The sequence below is a fragment of the Globicephala melas genome, chromosome 4 (genome assembly GCF_963455315.2).
Source record: "Globicephala melas chromosome 4, mGloMel1.2, whole genome shotgun sequence".
Taxonomy (NCBI): Eukaryota; Metazoa; Chordata; class Mammalia; order Artiodactyla; family Delphinidae; genus Globicephala; species Globicephala melas.
Window position 1 is genome coordinate 42,375,078 of NC_083317.1, and position 22,551 is coordinate 42,397,628.

Here is a 22,551-nt window from a genome sequence, read left to right on the forward strand (position 1 = left end):
CTGGAGCCTGGAGGCTGAAGGCTGGAGTCTAGAGGCTGGGGGTAGGGGTGGTGGAGAGGAGGTGAGTGGTCAGTGTGTTTAAAGGTCCACAGGTGATTTCACTATGCAGCCAAATTTGAGAACCACTAGTTTAATGTAAGCTCACTTTGCCTTCACACCATTGTTGATTGGTTTGGTATTGAGCACCTAACCCAGGCTGAGCCAATCAGATCTTTCCCTTGGAATTCTGAAACTGTGACTGAAAGGTAATAATGATTATTACTCTGCCACGTCTGAGCTGTATGTGACTTGAACATGTAAATTCAGAAGCAGTTGGCAGCCATGTTCCATAATGTAACTGAAGAACTGAAGACACCAGTAGGTATTGTTAGAGCAAAATGTAGCTGCTCAGAGAGAAACAGCGAAGAGAAACAACACTGAGGAAATTTCCTTAGTTCACTATAGCAATCCAAGCTCCAGGAATAGTCTTTCATCCCTTGAATTCCATAAGTTAACCAAATACCTTTCAAAAAATTCTCTTTTTGCTTAAGTTAATTCCAGTTGAGTCTGTTATTTGCAACCAATGGGGTCCTAACTCGTTTATGTCAGTAGCAGTGGAGCATTTAGTGTTAAGTATAGAGAGTCTGATTTTTGTTTAATATAAAGAGCTTTCTAACAGTCAGAGCTGACTGTGGCAGACACAGAAGTGTGCTGTTTAGACCACGTTCAAGAGAACCTGCTACAGGGAACAGAGTTGACTGACAGCCCCATTCCTGGCAGAATGTCAGAAGATCATCTCCCCTATCTACTTCTACAGAGGATTACTGATGACAGATTTTGGGGACACTTTGGGGTGTACACTCTCTAGCAGCTACTTGGCCAAGAGCTCCAACTCCAGGGCACGGAACATCATCTCCACACCAAGTTATGGTTGCCATCCTCACCTTGGATGAACTAGCTGAGCAGCCTCTTCTTCTTCCTGCCTCATTCTGTGTTTTTCTATCTCTTATTCTTTCTTTGTCTCTATGTCTCTCTTTTCTATAACTTTCCTTTCTCATTTCTTTAACTTGTTTCCCTTTTAATTTTTATCATTTTCCTCATTTCCTGCTTTGTTTTCTCAGACATACTCATCTTTTTATTTATCTCTATGTCTGCCTCTCTTTCTTGTTTTTGCTTCTGGCACTCCTTCCCTCTTTCATTCCCTTTGTAATTTGTTCTTTCTTTCTGTCTCTCCTTTCTGGATGCTTGGCTCATCTTCCTTTGCTCAACCTAATTTTTTTCTCTTTCTGTATTTAACCTGGTCTTTTCTTCTCTGTTTCTCTTTCCTCTCTCCGTTCGTTCTTCTCTCACCTTTTCTTCTTTCACCTTTTTCTTTCAAATTTCTATTGCTACTTCATTATCTCTGTCTCTCTTTAATCTCTTTGTAGATCTCAACTTGTCACTGCCTACTTTTATTTAAGTGTCTACAGAAAAGTAGATACTTCTTTTTGTATTTTTTTCTCTATCTCTAACTTACCTTCTTCACCCAGCATCTTTTTGTAGTCTTTGCTTCCTCTCTTTCCTCTCCTTTATTCTTTATTTTGTATCTTACCAAATGTTTCACTGACTCTGTTTTTGTATCCTTACCTTCTCTCATTTTCTCTTTTCTTCATTGTCTTTTTCTCTCCTACTGGCTTTGTGCACATACACACATACATACCCCTATTCCTCTCTATTCTTTTCTCCTGTCCCTATTTCAAACTCATTTTTTTGCTTTGTTTGTGTGCACGTGCTTGCACGCGCGTGTGTGTGTGTACACATTCACACGCACACAGGTGACAAAAGAATGGAGAGAAGGGTTCATGAGGTTAGAGAGGTACTAGGAGCCTGGATCTGTGGCTTGTTACTCTGGCTAACCAGGGGAATCATCAGATTTAGTTGTCTGGGATGGGGCCAGTGAATCTAATAAGCATTTGGGTTGAGATCCACTGGTTTAAAGATGAAAGCTCTTGAAAGCTAGGATTAAATATATGTACTTCAAGCAATGACTGATAAGGAAACAAAAGAGGTTTTGAGGATTATAGTGAAATAAGATCTCTGTGTGACAGATCATCTGAAAACATTGTGGAGAACAGGACTTGGAAGCAGAGAAACTAATGGAAATTCATATCTATCTTATTGGGCCTAATTCAAAATAGCACCTTACTAGATTTCCATTTGAAATTCATTTCTTCCTCCCCATAACCCCCTGCAAATGCTTGTTTGTTGAAGCTCTTGCCAAACCTGGGTCCATATCTGAATCACTTCTCCATTTGTCTGCTATCCCCTAGACTGTGAATATATTGACAACAGGAGTAGGGCACTTTCTCCATTGTTTTCCTAGGACAGTATCTAGCCCAGAGTTCTAATTACAGTAGTTCCTTGGTATTCAAGGAAGACTGGCTCTAGAAGCTCCCCAAGGATACCAAAATCCAAGGATGCTCAAGTCTCTTAAATAAAATGGTTTCATATTTGCATATAACCTATGCACACCTTCCTGTATACTTTAAATAACCTCTAGAGTACTTGTAGTACCTAATACAATGTAAATACTATGTAAATAGTTGCCAAAGTGTGGCAAATTCAAGTTTTGCTTTTTGGAGCTTTCTGGAATTATTTTTTCCTGGATATTTTCCATCCTTGGCCGATTGAATCTGCCTATGCAGAACCTACAGATACAGAGGGCCCACTGCATGTAAGTTTTCAGAATCATTATCAGCATTTGCTTAATTGAATTAAATAATACACATTTGTCTCAAAACCATTAAGTTGATAATATTGTCAGCTAATACTCAATGAGACACCAGGTTGTATGTAGAGCTGGAGACAGAATTTGTTCACACCAACAATATAACATTTACTAAATGATGGGATAACTGGTAAGAATACAGGTGCACTATAAAATTTTGAATTTGGCCGTGGACTCTTGAGCCAGACATCCTGGGTTTGAATATTACCCTGACAACTTGCTACATATACAAAGAAGTCTAAGACTGTGCTATTTTCTATACCCAGCTCTTAATTTCTGTGGCTACCTTGTACATGCCAAGTTGGCTCATGAAGATACTCATCTCTGAAGGCTCTAGCCTCAGTCCCAGTGTTCAATATGCTTTGTTTAATTACATTTTTATATTTATTACATTTATATTTATTATTTATATAAATATTATTATTTTATATTTATTATTCGTGAACTCCAGATAATAATGTTAGATCCTTCTTATGTCAGCTAGATATTGTCCCAATCTTCCTTCTCTTCAAACCAATTTAGAGAAACATCAGAGTTAAGCAAGTGGTTTTTCCATCTGGAGACTAGTTACAGAATGAGATTTCAGATTCCACCATTTGAAACTTGAACAAGAAAGAGAATGTCTCACTAGTAAACTGCAAATTTTATCATATTATTTCTCTCATAGAATTAGGGTTATTTTTGGAGAGGGCTTCTTGTGGGAAGTAGGTTAGCAAAAAATGAGTCTGTAAGTCCACTGGATGCTGTTCTTATCCACAAGCCAATTGCTAAACCATGGCAGGTCCAGAGTACTGCAGAAGTGTTTGACTGTGGTTCAGGAAACACCTCACAGCCTCAGTGCTCTGCTACTTGTTTCAAACCTCTCTAAGCTCAGTTCCCCTCTATTTCTGACCCTCTTAGCTTCACATATCTTGGTTCAATCTGCTTTGGTAATCTGGCCTTGCATTGTTTATATTAATATGTACCAGAAAGCCTCATAGAGTGCCTCCCATGTAACTGCCCCTCACATTCACACTCTGTAAACATGAACACAAGATAGCCATGGGCTGGGACTGGACCCAAGCACATCACTGGACGAACCTCTGACCAATGCCTCTTCTACAGGAGAAGATCCAATTTTCAAATAAAAGTTCTCTGTTAAATCTTGAAGCCTGGTATAGCAAGCAACTCATGTGCAAGATTACTGTCAATTCAGTCTCATTTGTAAAAAACAAACTACTCCTATATAGGAGCAATGATTAAGTTTTATTGCTTCAATTTCTGAGGATGACCTAAAAAGGACCAGCTTTGTAACACCAAGGAACAGGAGTTTGAGGTCCACCATGGGCCTAATTGAGTATTATCACTTCCTATTCAGTTGAACTTAGCTCATCAGACATTTTACTACCTTTGACTCCACATGCACAGAGTAGGTGCTCGATGAATATTTGTTGCTGGACGAATTAGAAATTTATCACACTTGTCCCTAGAGGTTCCAGAGTCCCTGTCTTCTCCCAAGCTCATGTTATTAATAGCAATATCAAGACATCTGAAGTGAAATTATTTTAAATATCACAGTCTTCTTCTATACTGACCATAGAGATTAAAGGCCTAAGGGATTTCCAAAAGAAATAAAGGCAATTATTAAACAGACATACAAAAAAAGTCTTCTCTCCAGCAATAATACCAGTTCCAGAATGAAAAGAAAATTGGAAATACTCTGTAAGACTCACATATGGTGACTGAGACTGCAAGTACGATTTCCAACAGGAGAATGAGGTGAATAACTCTGTTCTCACAAATTAACCATTATTTTCACTAATACGTAACCCATCTCTGCAAATGGTAAGGTCTAGGGGAAGTCTGCAATGACCCTGTCACTTAGATTTTTTTCATGACGCAAAGCTCAAATAGCACCAAATATTCTGTTTGGCCTTCATGAAACCACTGTTCTCTACTACTCTTTAAAAGTAGGAATCGGTATATCTTGGCAAAGATCAAGATCAAAGATCTAGACCCCTTCTCTTTCTAAGTCATATGTAAGTGCATCTCAAGATAGATATAGTTTATAAATAAGTCTCTGGAGCCTCTATGAAGATCACTCCATGTTGGAAAGTCTCTGTTTTTCATGGGAAATGTGAAATTGATCTCCATAGCTACCCTTGTATCTGGGCATAATTAAATGAGAATCAGAGAACTCCTCCCCAAAGAAAATTCATTTTTCCCTTTCTTCCTTTTTTAAATTTTTCATTTACTTTCAGTTTTACTACTTCCTTGCTTTTTTACACCACTGTAATTATCAATAGTTGCTTGCTGAAATTCATCAACCACAGTCCATGATGGTTATCAGGAGAGAAGCTACATCCAATAAGATTATCTAGGTCTTCCCTGGTGACACAGTGGTTGAGAGTCCGCCTGCCGATGCAGGGGACACGGGTTCGTGCCCCAGTCCGGGAAGATCCCACAGGCCACGGAGCAGCTGGGCCCGTGAGCCATGGCCGCTGAGCCTGCGCGTCCGGAGCCTGTGCTCCGCAGCGGGAGGGGCCACAACAGTGAGAGGCCCGTGTACCGCAAAAAAAAAAAAAAAGATTATCTAGCACAATTTCTGGCGCATGTCAAACACTCAATACATGTTACTTTTGCTTTTCTTCTCTTTCTGAGCATCAGTCTACAACTCAACCATAACTATTAATCAAATAGTTGAACTTTGTCTTTCCTAAAAAACTACTGTGCTGCATGAAGAGTTGCATGTATATTTTTGTAATTTTATGTTCTGTTCAAAGACGCGATAGAAAAGAGATGTTATTTATATAAGTTTTAAAAATATCAGCAATTAATTATGTTTTACATGATGTAAAATATCTATAGTGGAAAAAGGTTTATTTTCTAAAACTGTCAGTGAAGCATCTGCTACATACCTAATGTGAATGGAAGGTTTGAGAGGGATAAAACTTCCACCTGAAATGCATTACCAGCAAGTACCTAGCAATCTTACCTCCTTACTTTAAAGATATGATATTACAAAGACACAATATTAACTGTGTCCCTCTGTGGTTATCCTCTCATTAAAATCTGTTCTAGTTTTCATAGTTCCTTTTGTTCTTCAACAATCACATTCTAGGAACTAACTATGGCAATTGAAGTTTGATTCAGGAAAAACTATGAACATCCACATTACTCATTCTCTCATTCATTCTTTCCATCCTTAGGTTCTGCCTTTTCTAATCTATAGCTTGTGTGACCCACACAACCAAATTTAAGGAAAGTACCCATCCCAGGTTTCTACACGCATTCTAACACAATCTAGAATCTCATCCTCATAAAATCCAATTACTAAACAGTAAGATTCATGTGTTGCTCTCATGAAAATTTGTCCCACTTATTTTCTAATTCAGTAAAGCTACTGGTTCAAATGTGAAACCAGGTGAAAGAAAGATGAAGTCTTAGCTGGTTCCCCTGAGGGACTGTTTTGGAATAAAGCTTTAAGGGCTTCCACTTGATTCATACTCAATAGGCCAATGTCTCTTCTGCCTTCATGAGGAAAAAACGAAAACAAAAAAGTATCTGCTCTGATCAATAGTGTCACCAGCAAAGCCCCTTAACAATTTCTCGGTAATAAAATAAAGTCTAACCTTTTTCTTTTCCTTTGTGCTCAGGTCAAGTTTCACTTGTTCACAGGGGGCCGCATGCTGAGGCCTCACACCTGCCCTTCAGACCAGAGTTCCTCCTAAGAAACAACCGTGCCAACACCTTAGTTTAGGGACCCATGTGCAGAAGCGCCGAGCAGGACCCTCAGTTCAAGATGGCGGCGGCGGGCCACGTGCAGAGATGCTGCGCCAGGCACTGCGATCTGGAGCGTGAGCAGCACAGCTGTGCCGCCCCGGGGAGAACCCCACCCCCTCCTGCTGAGATCCTTGTAAAGCAGCCCCGCCCACGGCCTGTCGGGAGAGAGTGTGCTGCGTGTGCTCTAGAGCGGGAGCTCCCACCTTTCCATTCTCTCATCAGAGAACAAAGCTTTCCTTTGCTTCTGAACCCAGCTCAGTCTCCTTCTATTGGTTCAAGCTACACCAGGCAGAAGGTCCTTTATTGGGGACCGACTTGGGAGGGACTGGTAACAGTGGTATTTAGTCACGTGTACTTTTGTTTGGATTCCAACAAAGGTTTAACTTCCTTGCCTTCCCCCCCAACACACAAAAAAAGATATTTAAACACTAGTTCATGATGATAAAATTAAATTTTACAAACGTAAAAATGAAGAAATGTCATTTGTAGCAAAAAATTCAAATTAAAAATTTTTATAGGTTTCATTATTTAATCTCTAGACAGAACAGAAGAATTTTTTTAATGCAATTTGTATCACAAGAGAATCTTGTTTTCTTGAAAAAGGACCTTTTTAAAATTCCAGGTTGAAGTACCACGAAATAATCAAGGTCTGCACATCACAGGTAAAACCCTTCAGCTATTATTGAAACATAAGTATAATTACACACTGGAAAAAGATATTATCAGCAGAGAAAAGATGCCTTAAGTATTCTTTGTCTTTTTCCAAACTGATGGACACGAGTGAGCTCTAATATCATTATGTTTAGAAATGGCTTCATCCAGATCCAACTGTACACCATTAATGTTCACTTCCATACAGCCATTATAAAAGGCATTCACTGGTGTGGCACTGAATGGAACATCTGTAAAAACAGAATATTAAAATATTAGCCCAGGATTAGCATCTTACTTGCTTATAGTTAGAGGAATTATTCAGACTGCCCATTTCCAACCAAAATCTAATCCTAAAGGAAAAGTTAATAATGTAATTCTGTTCAATAAATTCATATTAAGTGACTCCTGTACACAGGTATTGTGCTTGGCACTGAATTCAGCATAGCATGAGTTCCTCTGATTGCGTAAACAGTTCCAGCCAAACCTTAAAGAAACATACTTTAAAAAGAGTAGAAAATAGCGTATTCTTCCTTGTGATGTTCTACTTTATTATTTCCTCTTTAAATCTGAGCAATAGTTTAAGCATTATTAAGTCATTTTTTCAACTCAAAATTATAGTTACTTGGAAATCTTTTTTAAATGCCACAATAAATATCTCTCTTTTATTTTTGCTGGAATTCTATATTTTCCAACGAAATAGTGTCTTGCTGAGCATACGATAGCAGGTCGTGATAGGGAATTCACTTTTATGTAATGTTTGGTGTTCTGAAAAATAACAGTTTTAATAATACTTCAGTAAATAGGGCCTCTAGGCCTCTCTACACTTTACTCTCCTTATCAAACTTAATACTTAGGCGACACCCTTGGATTCCTAAGAACTGTGGTTCATCTTCAAAACATCTATCTCTCTACTTGCTTCCTCTTTTTTTGGCATCTCATCTCCATAAATTTTAATCCCAATGGATATTCTTCAGCCTTTATTCTTCCTCCTCAGTGTCTTATGCAAAAAAATATGTATATACTTCAAATGTCCCACTTCTCTAACTTGCCAATGTAGTGAATAAGTCCATACTTTTCTATGGGCTCATAGCATTTTTTAAGAAAACCTTTCAAGTCTGGCTGACTATCATAGATTATACCACTGTTATAAATATCCTCAGAATCATCTATTTCCCCTGATTTTCAATTCATAACATGCAATTTAACACGTCTATTTTGCATAACAATCAATTTACCCATCCCATAGTTCACACTCTCAATGTCTCAATTTCCAGTTCTCCTCAATTTTTCCTCACTCTTTTTCTAAACACATCTTGCTGTTCTCAGTGCTGTTGCCAAAGTCCTGGAACCACTGAAATTCTGATATTTTCACTTCTTTTGAACTCTTTCATTGTTTGTTTGATTTCCTAAAATTGCATTCAACTAATTTGTGAATAAGGTAGTAGGTGGATTTCAATGCAGAATTCATTCATTTGAACTGTAATTTTACTTCCTAATAATTAATCACGTTAATGTAACTATGTATCTATATCTATCCATGGATCTATCAATCCATCGATTTATAACTTTTGCAGCCTATTTACTTCTTTTTTCTTTTTGTATATCTTGGCCGCGCCGCATGGCTGGCAGGATTTCAGTTCTCCGACCAGGGACTGAACCCAGGCCATGGCAACGAAAGCACTGAATCCTAACCACTGGACCGCCAAGGAATTTTCCTACAGCCTATTTACTTCTATTCCCCCAAAACCCAGATAAAATTTCCATATATGGGAAATGAACACACTGAGCAGTTAAAGTAACTTAATGAAGGTTACTAGAAGTCTAGACATCAAACTCAGAATTCTCCCCATGAGAATAGCATGCAAATGGTATTTGAAAATGCTTCTAAAAAACTTTCTGCCTCAATTTTTTTGTCGTTTAAAGAAAAGTGTTGATGGCAATTTTATGTTTTCCAATATAACTATTTTTCCTCCAGTTTTCCCCATCTTGGTAAATGGAATCTTCACCCATGCAACTGCTCATACCAAATACCTAAGAGCTTCTTTCAATCATTAATTTCTATTAACTCTGTTTCTCACATACATCTCCAATCTATTCACTGTATAGTATCTCCACTGCCATCACCCTAGTCCAGCAGCTTCCCCAGCTTCCTCATCTGCAAAATGGAGATAACAATAGTACCTACCTCACAGGACTACTTTAAATATCAAGTAGGTTGATACAATTGAAGCACTCTGAACAACGCCCAGACTGTTTATTATGCACTAAATATGAACGATGGCTGTATCGTTGTCACTACTGTTATTATTACTGCTTCTCCATCTGAACTACTTCAGTAGCCCCCAACTCATCTCATCCACTTTTGTCTCCCACCTGTCCATCTCCATCCATTATGCAGGGAAATTCTTTTAAACTTCATTATTGATAGACCACTTCCTTGTCTAAAACTTGTTAATGATTCTCAAGGCTCTAATAATAAGATGCATGACCATGAACCAGGTCTACAAACCTCCCACCCACCCACCCATTTCACAGCCTCCGCTTGCAGTACCATCCTCCTTGCCCAATGTGCTCTCACCATACTGGTCTTCTATGTATTCCTCAAGCATGTCAACCCCTTTCCATTTTGCCATGGACAGTTTTACCTGCATACTAGTTCCAGTCTCCACCCTCATCACCTGGTTAACTTCATTTAATCCTTCAAATATCAGATTTGTATCTTATTGCCTTCTTCAGAGAGCTTGTTCCTGGCCCCCATAACCAGATCAAGCCTCATTTTCAGGCTCTAATAGTAACCCCTGCTTTTCTTTCATAGAAGTTATGAAATCTTTTTTTTATATTTTCCTAATCACTTGTTTAATATGTACCTCTGCCGCTAGATTGTAAAGGTCTTAAGAGGAGAGATCATATCCATTTGTTTATTGCTGTGTCCCTACTGCCTGAGACATAGGTTCTTAATAATATTGGGTGACTGATGGTTGAATTGAAGAATAAATATTAAACTCAGAAGATAACTGTGAGGATAAAATGAAATAATAAATCATTTCTGGCTAGGATAGTCAAATGCAGCAAAGCTTGGTTAGTTTCAGTTTACCATTAAATAAATTAAATAAAAATGTACCAATAAAATGTTCATGCAAACCCCCAGAAAAAGAATAATGGATACTGGAATTTTCTCTTCCCTTCTGATGCCCCTTTACGCTAACTACATATGCTGTATATATATATAGATAGATAGATAGACAGATAGATGCTGTTTTACTACAATTACATATTTAAAATACTATCAATTTCATTAAAAATATACTTTTTAAAACTGAAGAAAAAGTAAGAAGATACCTGGAAGGCCACCCAAGTAAGTGGCCACTGTTTCTTTCATTGCTTTGTTCAAGATGGCAAATTGTCTTTGAAAGTCTTCAGAGTGGAAGCTGTCTTTTCTATTTTGAGTCAACAGCTCCAAATTGTTTCTGTTGACTCTGATTTCCAGAAGGGATTGTTGATTAGAGCACAGACTTAGGGCCTCTATCCGAGCTATTACCATATTTTCAACAGATACCAGGATATCCTGAAGAACAGAGCAAAGACTCAATATAACAAGTACTAACGTTAATGCTGCTTAAGAGAGACTTTAGTTGGTGAAATTCAAAAACAGAATTTCAATGAGGTGGGGAAAAGTATGATAGAGCTTTCAAATTTATTTAAATGAAAAAACTACTATTATCGTAATCATAATTTTAAAATACACATTAGTTTTAAAAACTCCAGGTTTAGCTAAGATGTACATGTATAGCAGGTTCCGAAAATTCAATAAACTAACAGCATTGTCTCACTAACAATGGGAACCAAAGTAATGTCTTAAGCAATACATTTCTGTTTATGAGCCTTCCTAATTTCAAAACCTACATATGGAAAGGAAGGAGTTGAATCATTCTTTGTTGGGGAAAAGTCTTGGAAATTTTGAAGTGCTTTAGTAAGCACATGCCAGCAAGACTGAAAGGTTTATTTGTGCCACACAAGAAATCCTGTAGACTTGGGACAAATTTTATGAAGTCTCTGAGAAAGAAAAACCAGGATTGCCAGCAGTAAGTTACAGAGTATTTACCAGAAGTTTCTCTCTCTCTCTCTATATATATATATATATTTTTTTTTCTGAACTTTTCAAACTGCTGATACACTAAATTACTCAACTTGTTGAGAGTCATCTATACATGTAGCTTCCTGGCGTGTAGAGGAAATATAAAAAGAGAGAAAAAATAAAATCAAAACGAGGGAGACGGTTGTTATGATGCTTCCCAGATGGTAGAAAGATAGTCTGAAGTGTTTACTTAGGAATCCAAGATACCAATGCTAAATGAAGCCTATACTTCCCAAATACAGCTTAGCTGAGGAAATCTGTTACTGTGTTATACACATGCATATCCTGAACTCAGGAAAAGTCAGCTGAGAAAATGTTCCAGAATGATCGATATTATGTGGAATAATGTTATGAAACGTTGTTCACAGATCATAAGAAGGCAATCTGACACACCAAAAAAAAAGGGGGCTGTGGCCATGAAGACAAACACAGAAAAGATAAAATAAATATCAAAGACATGGCACTTGTTAACCTCCTCTACCGTGTGAATGTAGTGTTGAAGGCAGGATTTCCATTTTGCTTAAAGAACAAAACAAACAAGCAAAAAAAAAAAGCTGAAACTCAAATGTAGCAAGCTCCTGTGGTCACTGGAGACAAAAGCTCAGCAGGATCTTTTTAGGTTGCTTACAGTTAACCATCAGAAACTGCCCCCATCCATCCTTTAAGTGGCAAATAGCATCCCTTTTGATCACTACAGGCATTATTCAATTATATGTCTCTTTCTAAAAGCCACAGAGAGCATCCAAGCCAACCGCGGCACAAACGAAAGCTGCTTGCTGTAACATGGAATCCCCCCACTGTGGATGACACAAGGACAGAACTATTAGCCTCTAATAGAAGTTGAATAATACAGATCTGATAACTCTCATGTTTTCTTTTATCCAAGAGTTTTTTCCTGTGCTTTCTCCTAATTTCAAGGCAGAGTTGCCAGCAGGAAGCCAAATAGACTGGTTTTAGTTTTCTGTAGTCTTTCCTAATTTACTTATGGGAGAAAAAGATTAAGAGTGCCAGAAAACACAAAACATTATAATTAGGCACTGAACATTTCAGAGTGGATTGCAGTCAGACTCACTTCTATTTTGTTAATACATACAAATTCCCATGATACTTCAAAGATTCTGAATAAGGGCAGATCTCTGGGTACTCAGAGAAGACTCCAAGCAACCTTTGTGTGAGTCTGCCTAATCGGAGCTATAGATGCAATAGGCTTTTCCATTCCCCCCTCCCATCCCTTTACTTCTTGGTTCAAACCTTGGAAATAAGCCAGCAAAAAAGTAACAATGATGAATATTTATTGAATCTTTAATGATGTGCTAGAGGCTGTGCCAAATAGCTTATATAAGTTATTTAATTTTCAAAATAGCACTTTGAGGTAAATACTGCAATTATATCCATTTTACGGATTAAAAAAAAATTACAAACCAAGGATCATAAAGGTTTAAAGTTACCTGAAGCTCTTCAGTGGCGGAGTCCACCAAGGACAAGGCAAAGGGCACTGTGTTACTGGAAACCAAGGCCAACATAACACCGGTGCCCGACGATGGGCGAATATTCAAGGACACGTTTACTTGCCAAGCCTCAGGATTGGATACATTCTCTGTTTAAACAATGAAACAGAAGCAGGATCAATGTCCTCCTAAGGTGCACCAGAAGGAATTAAGTATAATCTTATCAATACTCAAAGCCATCTTTGTGTGATACTAAAGATTTTAGTCCTCTTTTTCAATGATCTATATAACCAAGGCACAACAGAGCAAAAGAAAAACAGTTTTCAAGGCAGGCAAGAAACACAGATGGAGCCTCATCCTTTTGTTCTTCTTCCTACAACAGAATTCTGGATTGTGGTGTTCAGGATTACTACGATTTTTTCCATTTGCTCTTTAATAGCTCTTCCTTCTGTCTTATATATTCTCCCATGGTCAAATCTCAGAGTGGTTGTATTTTAAAGTACACGTTAGAAGAAAGTTCAACACATTTATTGTACTATTTCTGAGGGAAAATTTGGGTATAGCTGCCACCCTCCGCCCCACTTCTCTTCCATATAGGGGTCAGATTAGAGCAGTGGGAAAGCAAAGTATGATTTCTATACATAGGGGTGTGGGATGGTGTAATGGTAGAGAAATACTCTGAAGTCAATAGTTAACTTTGAAATTCTAATAGGAGCTCTTGTGTGATTCTCTTATCATAATACTTAACATTCTTTCTCTTAATTACTAGGTCAATTGTCTACCCAACTTGAGTGCAAGCTCTACATGTCTCTATCATCACTGTCTTCCTCAGCAGTCCCTTAACAAATATTTATTGAATTAATATGATTTCAAAATAGTTTGATTTCTGAAAATATTAGTTTACAATCTGAATGCAGTCTTCGTCATTCAACATAAAGTAATGTACAACAATAGCCCAAATACTACTTGGAGGCTTTAAAAACGTGAATGTGAATGGAGAAAATAATTTTCCTTTGACAAGATGTTCTTCCATTTAGCCACATCTAATACTATAACATTTTTCACTATAATCCTTTAATTCCCACGCAAGAGAAAAAAAATGCATATAATCATTTTGAAGTAAGTAAATTTACTCTAAGATATTAACAAACTCAAATGAACATGTAAATGTACAGAAATTATAATGTAACGTTAAATATTAATTATAAAGTAGGTCACTTTCATATTACCTGTGAAATAACTAATTACTTATGAAAGTAATTTCTTTCAGGTGCAATAAAACTCTTATTTTCATTTTCTTTCCAGAGATTTCTTTTTGTCCTTTGAACAAATTGTGGGCCTAGTTTTTGCCTATGTCCAGTCATCAACTCAATTTAAACTTTTTTTTTTAAAAAAACCTTCATATACAGAACAGAGCTAAAGTTAAAGACGTATTAATTTATGTTAGGAAACAGAAAGCACTAGTGTAAGATGCTTTCTTAAAACTGTATCAATAGTTTTTAAGGCTGAAAATAAAAAATTTAAAATATGTTTTTTTCTTAAATCAGAGATATCAAATCAACACTAAATTTATAATACAAAATGTTAGTAGCTCAAATAATGAACTCCTAAAACACAAAAAGACAGAGACGCCAATAAAATAATTAAGATACACAAATACCTAATAAACATATGGTGAGATATTCAACTTCAGTAGAAACTGGGATAATAATTAGAACTACAAGATTTAATTTTTCAACTCTCAAATTAGAAACAAATCCCAAGCATAAACTTTCTTCTCTTGGTAAAAGTACAAATTGATAAATCATCTTTCGAAGAGAATCTGATTGAACAGTAGGAATTATACCTTTGCATAACCTTTGATGGAGAGAATCTGAGATTCTCTCCTATAGAATTAATCACATGAGGGTACAAGGATAAATGTCCAAGGATATCCCAGAAGTATTATTTGTAAAGGTAAAAACCTGGGGTCGGTTTGGCAAGAGTTCCTGTTCCTATTAGACCATATAAAACTGCGGAGAGTACTCGTTCCCATTCTTAAAACAACAAAAGACCAATTATCTATATAAGTACAACTTTTCTTGAACTATCACCAAGAGCCGAGGTTGCAGAACAACTGACTAGAAACCTAAAGGAAGACAGATGCTTCGAGGGAGAAACAGGAGGAGAGTACTCTCTTACCCAAGGCAGACAACAAACACTATACAATTTGGTAAAAAGCATGTAGGTAAAAATCTTAACAAAACGCTAAAGTCCAAGTAGGGGCTGGTGTGAGAATATAGAAGCCAGGGAAACTGCAAACACATGGGAAATTCATACCCATTCAAAGGATCTTACTTGGTGCTCAAGAGAAAAACTGGGAGAAGAGAAAGAGATTAGAGAAAGTTTCCTTCCTAGTACAAGCCCAAGGGGAGAGGAACAGCAAACTGCAGGAAAGGCACAAAGTCTCACCCAGATCATTCTTTGTCTGCTCTAAGCAAGACTTAAAGCATTAGGGGAAAGGCAGCAAAACCTTGTTGCTGTTAGGTCACATCAAAGTCCCATTGCACCTACAGATTAGGGAATGAAAATAGCAAAAAACAAAACAACAACAAAATATCATTTACCCTGGGGAAGGAGCAGGAATACACCTTGAGTCCTGACCATTAGATATCTCCCTTACTGGTGGGCAGGAGGGGGGACAGTGGAAAGTCCACACCCCTGAGACACAGGAATGTTAACACCTGTCTAAGACTGAATCTGCACCAGAACATTAGAGAATGCTCCTCTGACCCCCAGACCCCTCTAAATTGCTAGCAAATGTCAAGTAACAACTAAGAGCACTTCTGGGAGTGAAACAAGACCAGAGAGAGACACTTTCTTGAGGCAAATGAAAGCAATATCTAAAGCTGAGGGTGGATCAGTTATTAAGAAAAATCCTCTGGCCGCTACCCTAAGCACAAGGTATATTAAAGGAATTTGAAGGGTAGTCATGGAAACAAGAAAACCGAAGCAGCTCAATTCTTGACTAGATTGATTCAAGTCCCCTCATTAAGTGTCTAGCAAAAGGAGAGCTGTGCTCATCTCCAAATGTAAATATTATTTATCTCAGTCTCTACTGTTTTATCTGACACCCACCTTTAAACAAAAATTATTAAATGCAGAAGGAAGCATGGAAAAATGACCCACAGTCAAGAGAAAAAGCAATCAATATGACCAGATTTAGATATGACACAGATATTGGAACTGTCAGACAAGGAATTTAATTATGGTTAATAAGTTGAAGGCTTGGGAAAAGATGGACAACACGCATGAACAGATGGGAAATTTTAACAAAGAGGTTGATATTTTAGGAAAGGATTAAATGGAAATGCTAGAAATAAAGATGAATACCTTTGATGCATTAATCAGTAGACTCAATACAACTGAGAAACTGGTGAACCTTAAAACAGGTAAATTTAATTTACCCAAAATTAATCAGATTATGTGCCAATAACCTTTAAATAACAACATAAGCACATTCAACTACATTTTTTCTCCCAATATACTTGGAAAAATTCTATTAAAAATATATAACCGTATGAATAAGCCTAACACTATATCTGGCACATAGTAAGTACTCAACAATGTTTACTGAAGGAATTATTGCTGTTTGTCAATGAATAAATTTAAACAGTAATGAGAAAAGAAAGATAAAATGGGAAATCACTTACTATAATCTATGCTAAATTGAGCAACTCCAGAACCAGGATAGTAGGAACCCTTCTCCACAGTGACAAGACAATGCTTATTTTGTTTTTCTTGAATGATTTCCTTTACTCCGGAAGCTCCTTGATTCATCAAATTCCAGCCTCGAATACATCCATCTAGACGAGGGTTAATCTAACAATTTAAAATATAGATCAATGAAAGCATTTTAAACTTAAAAAAGACAGACTCATAAATGAAGTGGCTTAATTGATTATAAGATATAGGTTTTCATTTAGAGGCAAAATTCTTTCTTTGATGACATTTTAAAGTATTTAACATATTTTGAATTTTATCTAAATTTTGTTCAAGGTGTCCTTCAGATGGACAGTCTTTTTCAGTAAAAGTGAGCTTATGCCATCAGAGACCTCCACTGGGATCCTAGTGATTTTTAACACCTCAAGCCCCACCTGCCTCTTCTGCATCATCCAGCACTAACTCTTCTGCTCTCGAGTTCCATATATGCTTCTAGCTGTGCCCCTGAGTTCTAAGCTGCTTTCTGTTTTTCTTTAACTGCATTTACAACTAGGTTTGTCTTGCCGTCAGATACTAAGCCTCTTCAGGAACAAAAGTGTTTGCATTCTTCAGTCTCACCAAAGCAACCAGCCACATTCAAGACATGCAGCCATTTCATAAATAGTTGATTCTTTTTGAATAATTTATTTTACTTTTTAAATGTCTTGATTTATCAATTTCAAAGGACAGGTATGTTCACTCTGACATGAGTTAACTAATTCAGGTTTTATATCATATCACAGAAATCTTTTAAAAGCTAAGGTAACTGAAAGATGGATACAAAATGGTCAATATTTAAGTTAAATCAGCAAGTGTAAAATTGGCAGACCCATGACTTCAAATGAAAAATTTAAAACTCTTCAAGGTCATTGATTAGTCTCCTTCATGAAACATTTTCCATGGTAGTTAGTCAAATACCATATACAGAAAATCATCTGTTATATCTAACTTCAATTTATGACAGGCTGCAGTTATATTCCCACCAAAGATTTTTCTATTTAAAACATTCCACCTCATGTGCTATCCTTATCTCCCAAATTTTAGTCCTAAAACAGACCTAAGAAAGTTCTTTGACAGGCTTCTACAAAATCATGTAATTTTGGACTCAAATATATGTATTTATATGTTTAATGGCTGAGTATGGACTATTATAATGTTAACGTTGAACTGATACTCGGAGAATTTTTGAAAATCTACTTCTCCATGAGTAATGCTGGGAATTTAAATGGGCTCAAAACACTACATTCATTTTCTTATTTCCTTAATATAATTTCAAGGGTTGATAATGTTATTTTTCCATGTTCAATTCAAGTTTTCACAGTTGGTATGTTCAACAAAATAACTTCATTTGACTCTCAGAAAAACACATTTTCAAATCTATTACAGATGAAGGAATTCACCCATGATGAATGATATAAGCTTGGATCGTTACCGGTCTAATGAGTGCATTCTCCACTTTCCGAGGTATTCCTGCAAAGTATACTTTGGTTTCTAGAAACCCATTGGTAGGCTTAAAAAGGCTTTCAGGTTTATTTATATTCATTACAGCTTCTTTAGCTATTTTTACACTAATACTCTGTTCTAATTCTTCCACGGAGACCTATAATTAAAAAGACAAAAATTATCAAACAACCAAACATTACTGCATTTCATTTGAAACACCACGATTGAAAAATCCTGTTATTATTCCAGTATATAATTTTCCAAAGTAATCATTTTACTGTACTTGTTAATTTGTTCCAATACATTTGAAATGTCACATTAGTATAAAGGTGATAAAAATGTGCTTTAGTGTGGTAATTCTTGATCGAAAATTAAATCAATACCATATTTTAAAGTTTAAAAATCAATATTTTTCTATTATATTTAAACACCCATTTATAATATATATCTTTCAACACCAGTGTGCCATAAAATTAACAGTTTAAAAAAAGAAAGTGGGGGCTTCCCAGGTGGCACAGTGGTTGAGAGTTCGCCTGCCGATGCAGGGGACGTGGGTTCGTGCTCTGGTCCGGGAGGATCCCACATGCCGCGGAGCAGCTGGGCCCGTGAGCCATGGCCGCTGGGCCTGCGCATCCGGAGCCTGTGCTCCACAGCGGGAGGGGCCACGGCAGTGAGAGGCCCGCGTACTGCAAAAAAGAAAATCTTAGAAAACTTTTAAGCGCCCTTATTTTGCATTTGTCTGATAGTATAAATATGAAATCAATAAGGTAAATAAATTTTTAATATAAATTAAGAGAAGTTAGTACATTCAGTATTCTGTTCATTATGCACAAATTATATTTTATTTCAAAATTCAAAAATAGTTGAGGTCATAAGAAAGCACATTAAATTAAATTGGTTTTTTCCAATTTTGAAAGTAGTTTGGATTTCTAAAAACGGTTGGAAGTAGTGGTAACCAACAATTAAAAAAAAAAAAATCTTCCCTGGACTTCCCTAGTAGCCCAGTGGTAAAGAATCCCCCTTCCAATGCAGGGACCGAGGGTTTGATCCCTGGTCGGGAAACTGAGATCACTACATACCGCAGGGCAACTAAGCCCAGACGCCACAACTATTGAGCTTGTGAGACTCAACAAGAGCCCGCGTGCCGCAAACTACAGAGCTCATGGGCTCTGGAGCCCGCGAGCCACAACTAGAGAGAGAAAACCCGCGCGCTGCAACTAGAGAGAAGCCCGAGTGCCGCAACGAAGAGACTGCGCGCCTTAACAAAAATATCCCACATGCCTCAACATAGATCCCGTGTGTCGCAAATAAGACGTGTTGCAGACAAAAAAATAAGGAAAATAAATAAATAAATATTTTTTAAAAAAATCTTCCCATAAAGGCAATTTGAAGAACCATTGCTGCAATCTCCTTATGTAAAACTGTAGGACTCTAAATGCAAACCCTTCGTTTACTTATCAATCAGGGAAGCCAAACAATAGGCATATTAAAGCACTACTACAGGAAGGAAAAATCTATGCTCTAAAGTAAATAAAATAAATTTGGTAACATTTACAGATTTAAAGTTGGTCAAGGCTCTGTCCTTAATATAACCAGTCACCATCATTTTATTCTAATGATTATTCCCTCTTTGAAAGATGTTCTTAACTTAGCCTCCAGGACCTCCGTCTGGCTTGCTTCTCCTCACACCCCTTCGCAGTCTTCTTTGCTGGATCCTCTTCTTCTCAACCTCTATAATAAGCCCCAGAGTTCATCCCTCTAGTCATGCAAATATTTTTAAAGGGGGCTTTATTGCCCCACTCTAGGGCAAATTTGGGGGTGGTGGGCACTTTTAGTTTTCACAGTAAGTGGTATGCTGACATTGCAAGATGCTAGACACACCCTGCAATATGCAGAATAGTCATGCAAAATAAATAATAAAATATCCAATATCCTACAAATTTTCTGAACCTTCCTAGTAGATATTCATGTAGGGTATACTCATGCTTATAATTACCTGTGCTTGTGTGTAATATAAACACTAAATATCTGTTGTACCACTTCAGCATTCACTGAATTTTTCAAGAATGTAATAATCTTGTAAACAAAGAAGAGATTGATGTTTGTTTTGTTTGGATCTTTATCAAGATTTTCTCACCATTTTGTAAAATTACTATTACTAATGGCAATACCATTTATGCACTTATGGTTTTTCAGTTGCCAATACAACACCCCCAAGCATGTCTTCAGTTGTAGCTTTCATGTTATTCTATGTATAGGAGTAAGCTTTGACAAATATTATACTTGAACTTGAGCATTTACATATGGAAATACATATTACTTTCTAAAAATTATTTTCTTTTTTATATAATAATTAGAGCATTATATTGGATGTGATAGAGTTTAAAACGACAGATTGACAATAACCAATCTCAGGGCCTTTAAAGCCCTCTTTATGCTGAATACCAAAAAGTTTTTATCTACCTTAAATTGAAAGCTGGACCTTAAAAATATATACAGAATCTGACCACTTCTCACCACTCCCACTATCAACACTCCAGTCAAAGTTGCCATCTTCTCTCCACTGTGTTGTTGCCATAGTCTCCTAACCCCACATCCTATTCTGTCCTTACTCTCTACTGTCTAGTTTCCACAAAGCCATTAGGTCCTAACCAGGATTATCTTTTAACATGCAAATTAGATTATGTCACTTCTCAAAATCATCTAAGTTAGCCTAAGACTCTGTATTTGCTGTTCACGTGACAGAATTATCTTCCCCCAAAAAGCTCTCCGGTCTTGTGTCCTCAAGTCTCTTTCCAACGTAATCTCATCAGAGATGGCTTTCCTGATTCCATATGCACACTCACCATCATCATTCTCTATTGCCTGGCCTTGCTTTTCTTTTTTCTCATAGCATTAATCACTATCTGACATGTCTATTTGTTGATGCATTTGTGGTTTTCATCTCACCACCACAATGCAAGCTCCATTAGAGCAGGGACTTTGTTTTATTCACTGTTGTATCCCCACCACCTAGAAGAAGGAATAGCACATAAAGTGCTCAATAAATATTTTGTTGAATAAATGAAATTATTATACAAATTATATATTTCCCACCAATATTAGGATTATACCCAACTATGAAATATAATAATCACTTACAAAGTAGCAATATTTATTCCTACAGGTTGTAGCCATTCTAATGACTTAATCATTACACATTCAATTTTTTAAATCTGAATTACAAAACAATTCTGTTATATGCTTTAATTCTAATTTCTTATTTTTAAAGTATTTTATTTAAAATTTTAAAATAATCCATAGTCCAGTTTACAGATTAATTTAACTTAACCACTTTGTCATTAATTAAAATTAAAATACTTATTTAAAGTATTTATTTATTTGAAATAATTTCTGTGCTGCATAAATTTGTTTGAAACAGTATATAATTCTTTAATAAATCATCAGGATTAAAAGCCAGTAAAACTACCATGCTCGGGGACGTAAAATGCATAAATTGTTACAATATTGAATTACAATTTAAAGAAAAACAGCCAGCACCAAGTTTATTACCAGAGTCAAGTTTTTCTCTGACTTGCTTATTGTTCTTAAACTTTATTTTTTATATAAACTTGTATTCAGTGTATAGAGGGAGATTTTAATGTAAGTGTTTTAGTTAAAACATGGGCATATCATTAAATAATAGTTTCTTTTTAACAAGAATCATAAACATAGGAGACAAATAAATGAAACTGAACAGCTACCTTCCATCCATCCCGAATCCTGTCTCTTTTTATTTATTTATTTTTTTGCAGTACGCGGGCCTCTCACTGTTGTGGCCTCTCCCGTTGCGGAGCACAGGCTCCGGAAGCGCAGGCCCAGTGGCCATGGCTCATGGGCCCAGCCGCTCCGCGGCATGTGGGATCTTCCCGGACCGGGGCACGAACCCGTGTCCCCTGCATCGGCAGGCGGACTCTCAACCACTGCGCCACCAGGGAAGCCCTCGAATCCTGTCTTTAATAATATCACTCATGAACAGTTCTTTAATAAACACTACTTGCAACTCATGATAATTTCACAGATAAATATTTACCTTCTTCTTTATACATATTATATCCTACCTAGAAATTTATCTAAATTCACCTTCAAACAGCTGATATTTTCAATTTGTATAAACTCATTAGAAAAAATTCTGTTCACTCTCTTTTGCTGCAAAAGTGATTTTAGCAGTTTTAGATAGGTGATTTAGGGACGTTAGGCATTAAAATGTATTCTGCAGCACATTGGAGGTATAGCTGTATGCATCAAATATTCTAGATAGAGCTATAGTAGGAAAGATGTAGTAACAAAGATACACTAATAAGCATTAGAAGTCAGAGAATTTTAGTGACTTCTCTGACAGTTGCATTTGATCTTGTGAAGACACTATTCTTTTAGAGTTAGGAGCCCAAAATCCATGGCTGCCAAAAGACAGACAGCCCCCTTTTCGGTGAACCATATCTGCACCCAACTGTTCTTTATTACCACCTTCCTGTAACATATTTCACATTATATTGTATTAGTTCATAAGGCAGCATCAGCTACTAAACTGTGAGGTACTAACCTCGAGCAAGGACAAACTCTTGCTATAGTTCTAGAGCCTT

General features: G+C 36.8%; 1 protein-coding gene across 1 annotated transcript in view; it reads right to left on the minus strand.

Moving 5' to 3' along the window:
- Window positions 1-6,928: 6,928 nt before the first annotated feature.
- PROS1 (protein S) overlaps window positions 6,929-22,551 on the minus strand; it is a 57,275-nt gene continuing 41,652 nt past the window's right edge. The window contains exons 11-15 of the mRNA XM_030860982.3: window positions 17,919-18,086; window positions 16,438-16,606; window positions 12,746-12,894; window positions 10,502-10,727; window positions 6,929-7,410 (exon numbers count right to left, since the gene is read on the minus strand). Of these exons, the coding sequence (XP_030716842.1) occupies window positions 7,250-7,410; window positions 10,502-10,727; window positions 12,746-12,894; window positions 16,438-16,606; window positions 17,919-18,086 (873 nt within the window). The 3' untranslated portion in view covers window positions 6,929-7,249. The remainder of the gene's footprint in view (window positions 7,411-10,501; window positions 10,728-12,745; window positions 12,895-16,437; window positions 16,607-17,918; window positions 18,087-22,551) is intronic.